The 16970-nt window shown below is 37.7% G+C and overlaps 2 protein-coding genes across 7 annotated transcripts in view; one reads left to right on the forward strand and one right to left on the reverse strand.

Annotated features, from left to right (window-relative positions):
- Window positions 1-942: 942 nt before the first annotated feature.
- tbx18 (T-box transcription factor 18) lies at window positions 943-11346 on the reverse strand. The gene is given in 9 exon segments (XM_058762716.1): window positions 943-3025; window positions 4066-4160; window positions 5468-5532; window positions 6663-6830; window positions 7306-7477; window positions 8326-8395; window positions 8398-8426; window positions 9010-9184; window positions 10202-11346. Coding segments are annotated over 9 exon segments (1665 nt in total). The 5' UTR covers window positions 10431-11346; the 3' UTR covers window positions 943-2363.
- Window positions 7422-16970, forward strand: part of LOC131531714 (hormonally up-regulated neu tumor-associated kinase homolog A) — a 41466-nt gene continuing 31917 nt past the window's right edge. For 3 of the 6 annotated variants that reach the window (XM_058762711.1, XM_058762713.1, XM_058762714.1), the window contains exons 1-2: window positions 7422-7499; window positions 8102-8206. The gene's annotated coding sequence lies outside the window, so the exon portion shown is untranslated. Of the gene's footprint in view, window positions 7500-8101; window positions 8207-8347; window positions 8445-13630; window positions 14008-16970 lie in introns of those variants that run through there. The other 3 variants (XM_058762710.1, XM_058762715.1, XM_058762712.1) reach the window with 2 other exon arrangements.

A 16970-nucleotide genomic window follows, 5' to 3' on the forward strand; every position in this document is an offset into this window, starting at 1 on the left:
ATATTTATTTCATTTATCCTTCTGTCTATAGGGGGGCTATTGGAGCTCGAGTAGAATAGTCTCTCTGAGCCCTCCTTTGCAGACATCAAGCCAAATCCGTTTACCACTAATGCTAAGATTATATGGGCACACAAACTCGTGAAACAAGCTTTTGAAATTTTATTTTTAATCACTTATTTGAATTATTACTCCCATTTAAGTTGACTGATAATGGTTATTACGATTATTAAAAAGTTATATTATCTGTGTGTATCTGTGTGTGTGTGTGTGTGTGTGTGCGTATATATATATATATATATGTATATGTATGAATGTATTTGTTTATATATGTAGAGTCAATTTGAAAAGCACATCTTACAATTTAAGTATGCATTTTACATATACTGCTCTTTACTGGCCTCAGAGTGTTAATGTCCTCAGGTTTAATGATAATGAGCCAGTAATGCGAGGTGTGTGAGTGTGTGTGCATAAGGATATGGGTGTATCCAAGGTTTGCCAAGCATAGGGGGGCTGTCACCTGTTAGTGAGATACAGCAAGCCAACCATTCCTCTGTTCTAAAATAAAAAAGCACCCAACAACCTTCTCTCTCTCTGCATATGCTGTTTGTCCATCACCTTCAGTCCATAACAGGTGTCTCACTGGTTCCGGTTCTGAAGACTGACCCCGTCCTACCAGTAACATCATGTATTACAACAGTAGACTGCTAATACCAATTCCTAGTTTAAAAATATAAGCCAAAAATGATACACTACCTGTTTTAATTCCCCTTAATTTGTTTTTATATTTACAGTCTATTAGGTGTTGAAAGTTAGTAGTGTTCATAACCTCCTTAAGATGCACACATACATTCTAAACTGAAACCTAACCAAGTACATGAAGATGGTGTGTGTAATGTCACACTTGTTTACCATTTTGCATAAACAGAAAAATGTTGACATGTATGATCTCTCAGTGACAAAAGTTCACTTTTTTTATTTAAACTTTTTGCAAGTTCAAACTTTATGTCTTTGTGTGCATGAATGCATTTTGTTTGTGTGTGTGCACCTCTCCTGGAGCCCCTGGTGGTATTTTTCATTTGTTAGGCATTCAGAACCTTTGCCTGACCCCAAGAGAAGCATCTGATGCTAAAACACACAGGCACACACTCCACAATTATCCTTTAGCATATGGATATATTTTTATTTGGCTCAAAGGGTTTTCAAATTTTCAGGCCAACAAGAGTCAAACACGGAGGAAGTGTCTATTGTGGCCACTCTGGCAAAAAAGCCTGAATATTAAAAAGCAAGTATTTAAAATTGCCGTAAGTGCAAGTGAAATCTTTACACAGTATCAATAATATTCATATTCTCCATATTTATGAAAAATTACATTTAGTAAGTAAATTAGCAAAAGCTAACATGTCCGCAAAGGAAAAGCATTCTTTTCAGTCCTTGGATTGAGAGCGAGGCAGCTGTCCTGGAATCAGCATGTATCTCGTGGCAGGACTATAATCCTTCTGAAGAATGCCAATGGTTGTATTTATAAAGTGTGAGAATTATCATCTCGGATCAGATTTCATTCAGCCCTGTCTGTTCCAAGACTCAGACAGCAGTGCTGATCCAGACCAAAACCCTTCGACTTGGAGAGAATTTGTAAACACGAGGCCACGTTTCCTTTTTCCTACTCCAGTTTCAGTTTAAAACATATTACCTGCCATAGATGCTGATTGGCTGTGCTGAAAATCTCAGCACAAATGTTGGCCCAGAATGACATAGTTACCTGCTGACTGTCACCTAGCAAACTGTGTCACTGTTTGTGACATCACTTCCTGTCTTTTTTTCAGTCTGCTCACTTTTAAGTGACGAACTCTGTTTTATTGTCTATAAGACGCTGAGTCCAGCCTCACAAAAGTCATCTGTTAAACTCCTTAAACTTCTACCAGCAGTTCATGGGTCTCATTGAACCTTGATGAGATCCGATGGTTGATGTCCTTTTATGCCGTGAAACTGTGTCTGTAAAGTGTTTTCTGGGTTTCTCACGTGATTCTTCAGGCATTTCCGTACCCTGGTGTCCAATAATGGTCTGTGCTGCTTCATCAGAATGATTTTTAAGATATAAAGTCTATTAAAAATATCCTCAATGTGATCTTCAGCTGTCATTTACACAAAACATAAATGATATTGCAGATTTCTCTTAGTTCTTTACATTTTGATTTGTCTCCTTTGCTTTTCATCGCAGTATGTCCTTCTCTCAACTCTCGTGAGAGTGATGAACCTCCAACAGATCATAAATTATTCTATTGACTAGTCCCAAAAACTCGATTATACTCAAAGAAAACATTCTTAGCTGAGTTTGAAGTCCGACAAAGTTTTTGGGATGCAGGTCAAGCCATGTGGGCTGTTACCTGGGAGGTGGAGGTGGTCAGCCCCAAAGTCCGTGAGTCAAAAAGATTCTGTTGACTACTACTGAGCATGTGCAGACTGTCCACAGTGGATAGAACCTGCCTGTCCGTCAGCGTCCCACTAGGGGAGGAACCAAGGAATGACGTTTGCGTAGCTGCTGCCTTCTCAGGGCTGGTGGCCAGGCGGGGAGAAGTGGAGAAGTTGTAACCATACAGACCATACGGACTGTGCAGGCGGAACCCGTTATAGGATCCCTGTGTGCTCTGAATGGTGGAAAATGCATTATGGGTGTGGCTGGGCATTAGGTACTGCAGCTGGGAGGTTGTGCTTGGCATGCTGTGGATCTGGATTGGCAAGCCAGTCTGTGTGCACGAGAATGCTTCACCTTCGGTTCCGCTCACATACGTGGAGCTCCGAGTAGTGGAAAACGCATCTGCTGCTGGGCTGGCCAATCGACTGTAGGAGTCTGTGGAGAGGGGAGGGGCATAGCGATGGAGTGGGTGGCTCGTTCGACTGCAGGTGGAGTAATCACACACTGGCCCCGCCCCAGAACCCAGGTGGAATGTAGGGGAAGAGCATGAGGACGAGGACAGCAGATGCGTGTGTCCTGAAGACCCAACAACACCGTGAGAGCCAGCTGCACCTGTGAGCAGCCATACATGTGATTAATACAACACATACACATACACATAAAACATAAAAAATAAACTATAGATCTTATGCGTCAGAGAAACACTTTTAAATTTTGTCTTGAAACTTCTGTTTTTGCAGTAGCTCTATAGCATCAATGCTGAAGAGTAATTAGCTGGTGAAGTGGATTTACTTATTGTGGAGTTAACGAAAGTTATCATATGCATTGTCATAATGTTATTTTAAAATGAGCAGTTCATTCATAAATTTGTGCGACTTCGATTTATACCTTCACGCAGTGGAAATACAAACAGAAGACAGAAGACAACAAGAGCAAATTGGTAGATACATAAGGTCTATAGTAAACATAAAATCAAATTTATTCTCAATGTTTTTTTTTTTATTACCTCAGTTTCCTAATAAAAAATTATACTTGAAGAATTGGCTTAATTTCATATTTCAAATTTCAAATTTTAGTTATATTATTTCTTTGAATTCTTTAATTCTGCTTCCATGCATTCATGTATCTTATTTCAGGAATTGAATTTGAATGTAAAAGGCATTCTCAAATTCTTTCAGAAATAGTTCACCCAAAAATGAAAAATCTTTGATAATTTATATAACTTCCACAAAAAGGCGGGTTAAAGGGTTAACTATCCCCCTGAGGATGTACAACTCTTTTGTAGTTATTCCAAAGAATGCGGTCACATTTACCGTTGCTCTGCAAAATTTTACTGTAAGATTCCTGTAGGAATCTGTGTTTTACATGAGATCAAAAAAATTCCTCAAACAAGTTTCGCTCATTTTCAAATCGGTCACATAAATTTTCGACATTGAGCACCAAAAACCTTCTTGTTGTGAGCAGTGCTTCTTGCATCTCTATGTTATTGAGAAAAGACAACGGATCTTTTTGCTTGCGAATTTTCTCTGCAGTTTCACTAGTGTGATGCACCTTAATTTATAACAAATACTTAGAAACCCATTGTGCAATGATTTGTTAAAGCAGGGAAACACACACACACAAATACATACATACATACATACATATGGTACCTTGTTTAGTGATTCCAGGGATGTCTTCAAATGTCAGAGTTCTCAGTGAGGGCCGCCAGAATGCATACGACTCAACCAGAGCCTCTAGTCCCATCCTACAACACACAAGCATTCTGATTAAATATATATATATATATAAGAACGCTCAATATGCTTACAAATACAAAGGCGAGAGTGATTTAGCAAAGCTCTCAGTCAGCTTAGCAGAAAAGTTCTGGAATTGGCTTAACTTTCCAACGGTGTGTTCAGTCCTGCCAGCCATCTTAGTGCAAGGCCCCTTGCTTATCAGTGTGTATTTGGCCAGTAAAGCAGAGCAGGTAATGAAGAACATAAAGCGTGTGTGTTGGTGTGTGCGATGGCAAGGCTATAATTATTTTCACATAGCTTTATCGGTGGGATCAGACACAGAGTGCAGGAAGCCACAGTTAAAGCTTTACGAGGAGAGAGAAAGAAAAAGGGAGAGAGAGGGGGGTATTTTCTTGCTTTTTCTGGAAGTAATGGTGGTGCTCGGTGCGCCTTGTTAGCGTGGACGTTACCCCACCCCCTCCGCAGTACCACTCAGGCGATAATTCACACAAGATGCCTCAACTTGTTTCGGCCCCAGTTTTATCAGCCACACCACTTGAGCTATCAAGTGGCCGAGTTTGTTTAGCAAACTGCTTAACTTTTCCTGTAACACTGAGCCACGGGGCTCGGCCTAAGTGCTCTGTGAGACCTCGCAGAGGGACGGAGGAAAAGTGGATGTATGTGGTCTGGTGTGATTCAGCGGGGTGTTAAAATCGCTCTTGTTTAAAACTAATGAGCAGAGTTAAATTTCCCCACTCAGCGTCGCACAAGCCTTCTTTCTGCACAGCCTCCATTTCCTGTTTGCGCGTTTATTATTTCTCTTGTTTTATGTGAAGATGGAGATTATTTTTATTATGCTGTGTATTTTCATTTATACATTTATTTTTGTGTAATGGCTTTTAATGTGACGCTGTTTTTATGTTTATTTTGTCTGGGCTTTGCTGGAATCTTTTAGTTTGGCTGAAAGAAGACTTTTCCCTTTGGATAACCAATTATCTGATAATCCTTTAATATGGTTTGATAGAAATAACTTTATACTGATGTCAGAAGAAAACAAAAATGTTTTGTTGCCTGAAAGAAAGCTAGAGAAAAATAAGTGTAACGAAGTGTCATTTCTGTACTGCCTTACAGAAAAGAGCAGAAACTACACACGTTGTCCAAATTTAGTAAGACTATGATCTGTTCTGTGCTAGATGGGTTTGACTCAGCTGTGATCAATTTTTGACATCAATAAAAATGTATTTAAAAACCTTGGAAGACATTTTCCCTCAGTTTTACAGTATTAGTGTAGTTACTGATCTAACAGAGATCTGTAGATATAATTTACTATATTTACCTGTTTCTTCCTGAGTCTCTGAATCCTTTTGCAAATGGGTTCCTGTCGATCTTCAGTCTTGTTATCTGTAAAAGATCCACACACACAAAACACATTCTCTTTATTGACCCAAAGCCTGTAATGTCAAATTCCCTGACCTAGCACCAGTGACCCTTATCCCACAATGCAATGTGTGTGGGTTTATTTTATAAGCTTTTTGCTTCCGTATGTGTGTGTGAGAGAGCATGTGTGTTGTGTTTTTATAAGCTCAGACAAATGAATGACATCATTTCTAAAACTTGGCAGTTAACGTGCAAATGATGATAAGATTTCGAGCTCTAACTTATCTAAAACATGCTCTGGTATTAATCTGTTTTAGCAAATCAAAACAAACTTAAATTGCAATGAAAAATATAAAAAATGTTTTTTTTCTGTGTTGCAATTTATCAATACATTGCTTCTGAACTGTTGGCATAGGAAAGTCGATGCATATGCCTAAATAAACACTTATGTAACTGTGCCCTTTATAAATAAATTGCCCTTTATGGGGTGCTGCTCATTCCTTCAGTCTCATAGAGGCTTTGATCTATGAATGCAGAGAACAAGAGCCCTTCAACTCCCAACTCCTTTAGGCAATTTGTATAAGTATTTCAATTAAACATCTTGTAAATTAGGTCATTTTTCCTAGCAGTGTAATCTAAATAAGACAGTTCTGCGACTGGGTGTATTATAAAATTAACTGTTATTGTCACAATAGAATAGCTTTGTTTTATACATTTTCTGTGAGCAGCATAATGAGGATAGTACTGTACCCGAGGCAAAAACGAATTATTTCAAAATAATACAGGCTAGTATAGAGTCCAGATTTTGTATTGATTTCTGTTTTTTGGGTCTTTTTTTTTGGCCAATTACTAGTTTAATTTTGCATATCTTGTCACAAAATAATAAAATAGTTTATATTGTTGATACTTGCTACTTTTGTGCTTTTTTTTTTTTTTTTTCAGTGTTAAGCTGATGTACATTAACATTTTGTCTTGCTTGGACTTGCAAAAATAAATAGGTATTTTTTTGTTGTGGCAGACATGGCTTTCCTGCATGTTTATTTGATTTATAAAAATCAAGCCGTGATAATGCAATCTAATAAAAAGAAAAGGCACTGAGCCTTTGTGTTATCAAGTTGTGTTATCAAGTTATAGCATGATGTGGTATCAATTACCTGTTGGTTCTGGTATGCAGTCACCGTCGTGAAGACAGTTTCAGGGAAGGAAAATGCTTTGACACCGTCCCCAGTGGGAACCGCCTTAACGGGTGAGAGTTCTTCACCGCACTCCTTACGGATGACGTGGACACGGGGTTGATACTTGTGCATAGAGTGCAGAATGATCTGGAAAACATTACATCGTGCATCCGTGTTTAGAGTGGGAAACGGAGGAATTACCAAAGCAGTTTTCTACCTCAATAAAAACACACATGCCTCCATTTTCAAAGGCCAAACAGGCCTTTAACTGCCTCGCCCTGGGGATGCTTTCAATTGAGTTTGTTTACAACCCTCCACATTACAACATGTTTAGGCCTTTAAAATAATACAGCAAAACAAAATGCACACCGGGCGACAATGGCTAGCATGTGTGTATGGGGTGCATGAAAAGAGTTGTCTAATTATAACATTTAATTTATTTCAGGATCACAGAAGGAAATTCTGAAGCTCTGCTTCACTAACTCATCAAACCTTCATGTTTACAGGTTTCCTCTTGGGCCCAACATAGAAGAAATGTGCATTTTTTCTTATTCAGATTTACAAAAAAACATCTAAATTCAGTCAATTCCTCTTGGATATAAATAACAAAAGATTCACTCACATGGCCTTGGTCGTCGAGCTCGTTATTGGTCAGTTTGAGTTTGTCGAAGCTTATAACTTGGCGCATCCACGTCTCACCGGAAGCAGGCGAATCAGGATGAATGTAGACGCGCGGAGGGACAGGAGAGTCGGCGTTACCCGCTACCATCCACTTCGAGCTGTGGTACACGTACCTTAGAATGGAAAAAAAGAAGAGTCAGTGTCACATACCGTGAATTTTACAAAATATGAATTTGATATAATATTATACACGGCTCGACGTTTCAAAGCTATTTCTGTCAGTGATTTTTTGAATGCAATTTATCTGAGGTTCGTTGCGCGCAACGCAAATGTCTTGTAGTGACCCTATAGAGGTCTACGACCTTAAAGATCTTTAAAACAAAACAGGTTTCTGTGATGTAGCCTATGTGTTCTGTGCAAATAATAATAATGTAATGACAGCAGTTATATTTTGTAGACCGATAATGAACTGAAAGCACTTTACTGTTGCTATGGTTACTTCCAAACCCGAACTCTATTTTAGCGGACTTTGATTTAGCAGACTTTTTGAATTTTGAAGTTTGTGGTTTCAAAAACACTGTTCGAAAAGAATCTGTTGAAACGCATATATGTAATAAAAAAACAAACAAACAAAAACATTAAGACTCCCCCAACCTGTAGGGTTTAAACTTTAACTGGTGATTTATAATCCGTGTAATCCGTGTAAATTACTGTGTCTTTACAGCTGTACAAAAATGTTCAGATACACAGAGCAGCCCGCCATAAACTAACGCGTTATGAATTTGTTTTGACTGCAGTTGTCTCATGACCTTCAGGTCCAGCAGGTCAAGCTCCCAAAAGGGCATCGCAAAAGGCCGGACTGAACATGTCAACAAAGTCCCGGAGTGCCATTTGTGGAGACGGTTAGTTCAAAATGTTAAATATTATGTTTGCACATTTTAGACTGTTTTGATTGTTTGTCTACAGTAGACTACAATAGGCTGCCCTGCAGTTGGGAAGACAAGTTTCGTAAATTGCTCACCTGTACCGTTTGTTGTCGACAGGAACTATATCCATAGCGATATAATACTGTTGATGAGGATCCAGCCCGCAATCTTAACTCTCATCGCGGGAAACATTCGCCTGAGATAAAATGACATTGTATGTTAGTATTTTCATTTACATCACATTAAGGCAAAATCCACATTTCCTAAGAGCGCAGTGTTTTTCCTCACAAAAAGCACGTACGTTTACGTCAAATAGGCTACCTTTTCTTTTCTTTTTTCAAAAAAAAAAAAAAAAATTAATTTCAATTAATTGAATTATTATAGTAGTTAGTTAATTTAAATATAGCCTTTTATCAGTGAATAAATACAATTTCACATAAATCAACATCAAATTCAAACGTAGCTGTAAGTAATGCAAAAAAAAAAAAAAACTTTCCTAAATAAATAAGTAAAAATGTAGGCCTACTAAAAATATAGGTGCATATAAGCGCTGTAACACTAAACATTTGGGCACTTTTAGGGACATTTTTGCCCTAATTCCTGGTTGAATTCAGTATTCAGTTCCATGTATCTGAAAGTAACATTTACATCTAACATCTTTCAGAATGAGCCATATAGCGTATTTTACTAAGAATATAAAACAGTGTTTTGAATACTCAAATATTGATATATGGTGCTTGCTAATTGTTAAATTGTAAAGCATGTTTTGTGTGATGCACCTGCCGGCTTTGGTGATGATCATTTCAGTTCCTATCTCGTGGAATCGCTTCCATAAATCCGAGCCCTGCAGGTCCACGCGCATCTCCTCTCCGGAGCTCGTGCCTGATTGCACGAGGACCTGCGAGTTTTGAGATGCAGGTTGTGGGCTATCCAACAACACGTCCTCAGACTCCGCTGAGAAAGACAGAAACAGTTGCCTTAATTATTGTATATTTTAACGGTCTGCAGAAGACTTTTAATGCAAAGTATTGTTGCAATAACGAGTTTTGAAGTGGCATGCAAAAGAATTTGCGATGGTTTTCTGGCTCGTATTTTCATGGTTCAGCAGACATTGCATATATTTATAGACTTCTTATATTTCATATTATATGCTGTTAAACAATACAATGCAATTATATATATATAACCTGCAGTTTTTTTTTTTTTTAATCATTTATTTTGTTTGGCGCCACAGGCTAATCAGTCATAGAATTATTACGAATTAAATTTAAGTAGCCTAATGCATTTGTGACGAATTACAAGAACTGCATTAGTTTACTTAAAAAAAATTCTAAGAGATATCAAAAAAGTGAATCGACTTGTGCATTCTGTACAACTTTTCTTTTCTTTTCTTTTTTCTGCTTCTTTTTTCTTTTCTTTTCTTTTCTTTTTTTTTTTTTTTTTTTGTTGCGACTAGGCCTATAGGCTTTTGTGAAGGCAAGTTAATTTGAGTGTTTATGATTGTGGCCAAACTCATAAACACAGAATAGATTAGTCACTCTCTTAGTGCCTATATTTATGAGACTCATAACTGTGTTATTTTGTGTTTATACACTGTATTTCTCGTCTTTTTGTCATCCTGACTTCACTCCATTACATCTCTAAATTACAGAGGCATTTTTACCTGAGAAAATATTGATATTTTACAAGATTTTGTTAGTTAAAGGACTCTATTCTTTAATGATAATTATTGGTTAGTATTTATTTAGAAGCCAGTTATAATTTGCAGAACTATACTGGATAACAGAGGAAACACAGAATAACATCGAGTATATTTTCTTCGTACAGTGTTACTTTTCAGCCGAGAGAATTACAAATATAAAATTGTTATTAGGCTATATTTGTGGTTTGTTTCGCGTACGTGTCTGTCACGCATAGCCTAACTATTTCTTACCGTTTTATTTTGAGTCAGAACTCCAGAAGGCTACTTACGGGATTCGTCGCTTGCGCAGTCTGTCTCGCAACTCCTGGTGCTTGGACAAGTTCTCCCAGTCCGGGGTTGCGGGCTTTCTGTCAGGTTCGACACTTCGTTTACCTCTTCAAAACAGTTCTCGTTGTCCTCCTCCAGCTTTCTCTTTTTCTCCGTGCCAATAAGCGCTTCTACCGAGAATGCGTGCGCTTTGAGGCTCATAGTACACGGGGACCGTCGTTTCTCAGCCATGGTCACAAACCAAGAAGACAGATTGGCCGAGAAAGAAGTTCACGAGAAGTGCATTTGCAACAGCACTTAATCTAGCATTCCTCGAGTCAGAGTAGTCCGCTTCAGTAGCTAATTACCACGGGCGATGTGACAAAGACGCTGAAAACGAAGCGACAGCCTATTTAAAACAGTCTCATCGGTCTGTCAACGCGCACAGACACCGAGGCAGTGGCCGGGATTCGTTAAAGTGCCAATAACCAGGGCAGAAGATGGGCGGGGCTGCCTCGCGTCAATCACCGGTGGTTTCTGCCAATAGGCGCGCAGCGTTTAGAACGCTCCGCCCACGTGTGGTAAAGCGGCCTGGCTGAATGAATCATCTCTCGCTTACCGGGCTCCAGTCATGCTCGCGGCATTGCGATCATTTTCACACTGCGGCTGCACATGCTCGACATGCTTCCGCATTACCTCCCCACTAGCCCTCGTGAGTCGTGAGCCAATCGTGTAGAATTATTACCAAATCTACGCCTGTATGTGCGTGAGGCCCAGTAATAAGACATGTCAAACTAACCTGACATGAAACGTGCAGTCTACACTTTCTAAATATAAGTCCCCAAGAAGCACTCATTTTTCCTACGAGACACAATTTCCTGGTAGCCTACTATAAATCCCCAAAACAAATACCATGATTGTTAATTTTATATAACTCTATTATTATTATTTGCTGATATTTTTAAAACGTCTGACTGCAAAATACGATAGCTACAAAAGATTTTTATTTTAAAAAGTAGTGTTTGCATTGATTTGAATACATAGCCTGCGTTTAAATATAAGTTAGTCAAATTTACAAGGCAATTTTGAATAGCCTTCAGATGTAGAGAAGGTTTTTTTTTTCTTTAAATAAACATAAGGCTGAGCATTATGATTAATGGTGTATTTTCGATAGGCTTCTTGTTTTTACTATTATTGTTATTTCTATAGGCCTATAATGAAATCGGGTGTAAAAAGATTTCAGATGGTTTAAAAAAAAACATAAAAATAATGAAGCCTACTTGACCAAATCAATTTGTCTTAAACTTTTTACCGATATTTTTTACTTCCCTTCCTCCCACCAAACTTAGGCCAAGTCGCGTAAGTTATCTTGCTTTTAGATGATTCGATTTATTTAAACCCAAGTGATTTTTTGAGCATGTTGTGGGTGTAATGTACAATGCTCCAGAGCCGTAATCTACCCGCCGTTTGGAACGTGCAAATTATTGCACGGCCATTTGGAGAATTCCTGACCCACGCGCGTGTAAGAACCCTTGGAGCACGCCTGTGTATTATGCACATACACAATGCGGGTTGACATTCTGTGCCTGTCAACCAGTAGAACAATATGAACCAGAACAAAAAAAAAAAAAAAAAAAAATTACAGCAAAAGAGACATGCACATGAATGTATAAAAAACCCGCATTTTAATTTTAACTTCATACATATTTTATAAAAATATTATTTATTATAAAATAATATCATTGTAAAATACCATTAATTAAAAAATAAAAAAAAACTTAAATGACAGTCATCACTTTATAAAACGCGTAACTTTCACCTCATCTTTACACTGTTTAATATACAAATTTGTATGTCAATTGTCTGTGCTAAAGCAGCAATATTTAGCACTGTATATTCATGAAATAAATATACATGCATAAAATAAATATACCAGACGTACAGGAAACTATTATTTTAATATAGGCTACTGTTGATTATTTTCGTATTCGCATGCTCCAATGAATTACCATCGTTTTAACTCACTCTTCGTTCAATGCCACTTCACTTACAGACAATAGCCTGATGCTTTCCAGATTGCTTTAACCACTATTATTATGTTGACCTGTACAACAGCCTATAGATACGAAAAAAGTATATGGATAATATTTTTTGTCTTTAGCCTACTGTGGTAAATGTCCTTACAAGTCAGCATTATATTTCAGTACGGGAATGAAAAATATATATATTTAGAAGTTTCGAAGCCTGTATAATAATAATAGTAATGTTATTGTTTTTGTTGTTGTTATTAAAATTTGGAAAAAAATACACATTTAGTTTAGTTAATGGAGGCTAATGATTTGTTCTGAAGAAATTGCACAGTATTCAGCCTTACTAAATTCCTATACTTCCATCCTCATGTATGTTCGGACTTGGCCGACCATGTAGTCTAAATGATTTACACAATAGAAACCGAGAAAACATCGTAGCCTAATTTTTAGTAACATTTTGGGTTATTAATATTACCAAAATATTTTTATTTACTAATAGGAGCGCTGCACCTGATATTCTGGTAACGAGTTTTATTTTGATCTAAACGTTGCATGAGGCTGGCCAACACATCTTCGATATTTTCAGTATGGAAAACAAAACCTCAACAGTTTTTTTTAAACAAACCATTTCTATTACATTATGTTATTAAAATGCATTATTATAAAAGTCATTTTATTAATTTTGCCTAATAAAATTATTTTCGTTCGAGATATGGTTGTCTTTCTTTACATTCATGAACGAATTATGAACCAAGTTAGGCTATACTGTTAATGTGGCTTTACTGTGACATTATCACCACAATACTTCATTCTCGTTATTACCAGGCTATCATTATCATCATCGTCAATTTAGACGTGATCACCTTAAGGAAATGAATACTCTTATTCAACCATTATCTTATCAGTTGGGTTTTTAATATTTGTATGTTTATTATGAATTATTGTGCAACTAGCGCATATTTTGAATTTGTATGCCTTAATGCTGATTTGATAATTATTTAATTGCTATTGCCGAATATGTAGGCAATACAACATCATTTAAATGCTCTAAACTTTTTAGAATAGTAGTATAGGCGTGTTTATCATGCAGAATATAATTTCCATTACATTTACTGAGTATTTCAGACATACTTTCGTTTTTGATTGAGCTAAAACACCCTTAATGCATGTGTGGAATGAGTTCATAGAATGACACGTGCCTATAACGGGCCTTTTCAGCTCATAATAACCTACCTTGTGATATAAAGCAGAGGAAACACTGCGTGCGCTTTTTCTTTATCCAGCAGCGCGCAATTAACACATTTCTGTGTAATTTCCTCGGCATTGCACAACTAAATTTAGGCTTATTTATAATTGCATTGAACATAATATTTTTCATAAAAGTCTTCGCAATATTAAACTATAAAAAATGAATGTGTTCCATTTCGTCTCCCAGGTGTGAAGCATCCATAAAAATGAACTGCGCGCTTATTGCACAGATGAGACTGCACTCAAGTGTAAAATGCGTTTGTTTACTAATCCTCGCTCTGTAACCTCTGGCATCACTGGACTCAAACCATGTCGGCTGGTTAAACTTTAGAGTCGGAATTGCTGTGTCTGGGCACCATATTGTTAACAGTTATTTTGCTAGTGCTAATGGCCGCGTGGCAGCCAGCCAAGGGCTTTATAGCGGAAGTGGCAGCGCGAGGAACGCGGGTGTATGGGAGGAAGAAAAAACTATTAAGAAAAAAATCCCTTTGAAAGAAAGGCGAGAGAGACCCCATTGCGGCGGGCGCGACCCAAGGCTGCCAAATCCAGAGGTGAGCCGTTATGAGTGCGCGTATGAGGAAAAAGAACCGGTAACCGGCGTTTAAATGTCTGAGGGCACTGAAGCATCCTCAATCCGCCTCAAATGAAACGACACGCCAAACCATCCGTGACCCACAAACCCATTCATAAAGTTAATCTCCCCGTGAAAATGCGGTATTTCTTAACGTGCACCATATACACTGATGTATTTACCGTATTTATGACAGTCTTTATGGGGCGGCGCGGACAGGGACCCCCAGCGACTCTACCGGTATTGACATTGGATTTCCTGGCCGCGCGTTACGACCTGTCACTCGGGAGTGTAGCGAAACACACGTGGACAGAGGTCAACTTTGTTTGTGTGAGAAAATTATTAAGGGGAAGGAAGCTGAGCTGGCATGAAATATGGCCTATCCTTGGCCTTCCTTGACGCTCAAAAAAGTGAAAAATCATGGGGAATAATTTAGTCGCAAAAGGGCAAGTTAATATTAAATTATTTGATAGGATGACCCTGTTAAAAACAAAACCTTAACCATCTGGTTTGCTGGTGTTACCTAGATTACAGTGGTCTCTCAGTAAAACCAACTAACAGACCAAACTAAAACTTACAAACCAACTGAATAATATTATATATTCAAGCTACTCTTTTAGATTGGTGAACTGTTCATGTCGGTAGTGTCTTTTCATCTGAACAGTATTTTAGGAGGATGAATTAATAAATTGCAACAAAGACGTTGGATGGAAGTAATCAACAGGTTCTCTGGAATTGTGAAGATGTGTCATTATTTCATGTGTTTTGTGTAAACCTTAAGAATGTTTTAATGTTTGTTCGTGTGGTTTGATTCCAAAGACCAAACATTCTTTAAAGAATATAAATCTTTTTGGTTTGTTATAAAATGCTGATGTGTTAGAGCTGTAAATTCTGTTGCCAGTCATTAGGCTCTATTGGTTTTGTTGGTGACAGTGTATTGAAGGCGGTTGCATCTATACTGGCATCTATTTTTTGAGATGGATTGATAAATGTTGGTAGAGTTTGGAGAAAATCCTGGTAGTTTCTCATTTTAGCCTCTAGAGGGTGATGTGATGGTTTCTCACTCTGTAGACCCACAGCAGGGAGCGTGAGCGTCACTCAGAGGGTCTCCAAGACTCTTGGGACAACATTAGCACTGGACGGATGAAGTACCAGAGAACTACTCCCTCTCGTAGAACACAAGGAAAAAAAGGAAGTGAGAAAGAGGAAGTGTTGAATAGAGAATGGGAACGGGATCGTAGGTCAGATTGGGGGGGAGGGAGGAAAATAAGATGAAAAGTTAGAGAAAAAAAGAGTAGAGCGCAAGCAGGTGTTTTTTTATGAACTCTACTCTCTTGAGAAAAGATAGTGAGAACGATTTAAATCCAAAAGCAATAAAATCATGAATAAGTGAACCGCTCGGAGGAAATGACTGGGGAAAGAAAAAAAGAAAGGAATGAGTAAGGAGCAAAAGACAAAAGATACTCTTTCTTAGAACATGCTGAATGGGCTTAACTGGACTTGGAGGAAGTTTTTTTTTTATCTTATTTTAAGAAGCTTTAAACTGTCACAGTTTTTTGCCATTTAAAAATTATTTACAGCCTATCATACAGTATTCTTATTGTCTATTTTTTCTGTAATACAGACGGATCTGAAAAAATGCAAAGCAGTGCTCCTTCGTTAATGTAGTAATTAAATTAAAAAGGGAGAGGCCGTTCCCCTAGTATTTTAGAAGCTTATACATACTAAAGAATGTTAAAGATTAAGTGTTTTATGTGCCTCACGCACACACACAGTCTTATTTTAGACATTTTAGAGCGGGTAATTGAATGTAATGGCATAGTGCTTGCATTTAGATAGAAACTGTAGCAAATTAAGACCAACGTGTTCTGAATTGCTGGTACACACATTCCTCCCTCCAGCTATCCATCAGCTGTCTGTTTTGTCCGTAAGCCTTTCCTTAACAGTTCATTAACAAATAGACACTCACACACACTCTCATTTAATATTCAAGAATGGGTCATTGTGTCCCATGCTCCTTAAGCGTTGCAGTATCCCCTGGCTGAGTATGGTTTTAATATAAATATCTGTGTATAGGACTAATAGAATTATACAGCGTCTGATGTGCTCTCCGAATTCACACGGGCATCCTGCCTGGACACCTGCAATAACACCACAAGGACCTACTGAAAATATCCGCACTGTCAGGCAGCCGCAGGGCAGCCCTATTCCGGGACCTGGACTGTTTGATATTTTATGAATGGAGGAGAGGATGAGAGGGAACTGGGGAGTAAGGAAAGAAAGAGAGAGAGAGAGATCACACGTGTGCTTATGTATACACAAAAACTTGTTTTCTCTTCCTTCAGGTTGTCATCAGAAGGGCTCTCACACACAGCACACATATGAAACACTTTGAGGAATCTGACTCAATGAGTCAGTGAGTGAGTGTGCGATCAGGTCTTGATTCCAAAGACTGACATACTGTGAAGATCAAAATCTGGGATTCAGAATCTAATTTAATCCTGGAAATAAAGAGAAAGTTGTAGGAATTTGAGAACATAATACTGCATATATTTATTTATAACAATACCAAACATTAAATGCCTTAAAATGAAAAAAAAATACAGCAAATGCTAAGATTTTTTTTTTTACAGCTTAATATTTCACTTTGTATGATAATGAAAAATGATCAAAAAGTGGAGAAGTTTATCAGTATCTGTATGTGGGATAAGCAGTTCGGAGAATGAATGAATATCCATGTTACTTGTTTAGTTCCTGAATTAACTAGTTTTTCCGAACAAATCAATTGAGCACATGATTCAATTATTTATTACTCATAAAGACAGACACTTGTTTCTTTTCTGAATGAATACGTTGATGAACAAACTCTTATTATTTGTGCCATATAAATTTAGCCTGTCAGTAATCTCAAATTCAGCCTTTCAGTTTAGTAAAGTACTTTAT

Source organism: Onychostoma macrolepis, chromosome 23 (assembly GCF_012432095.1).
Source record: "Onychostoma macrolepis isolate SWU-2019 chromosome 23, ASM1243209v1, whole genome shotgun sequence".
NCBI lineage: Eukaryota > Metazoa > Chordata > Actinopteri > Cypriniformes > Cyprinidae > Onychostoma > Onychostoma macrolepis.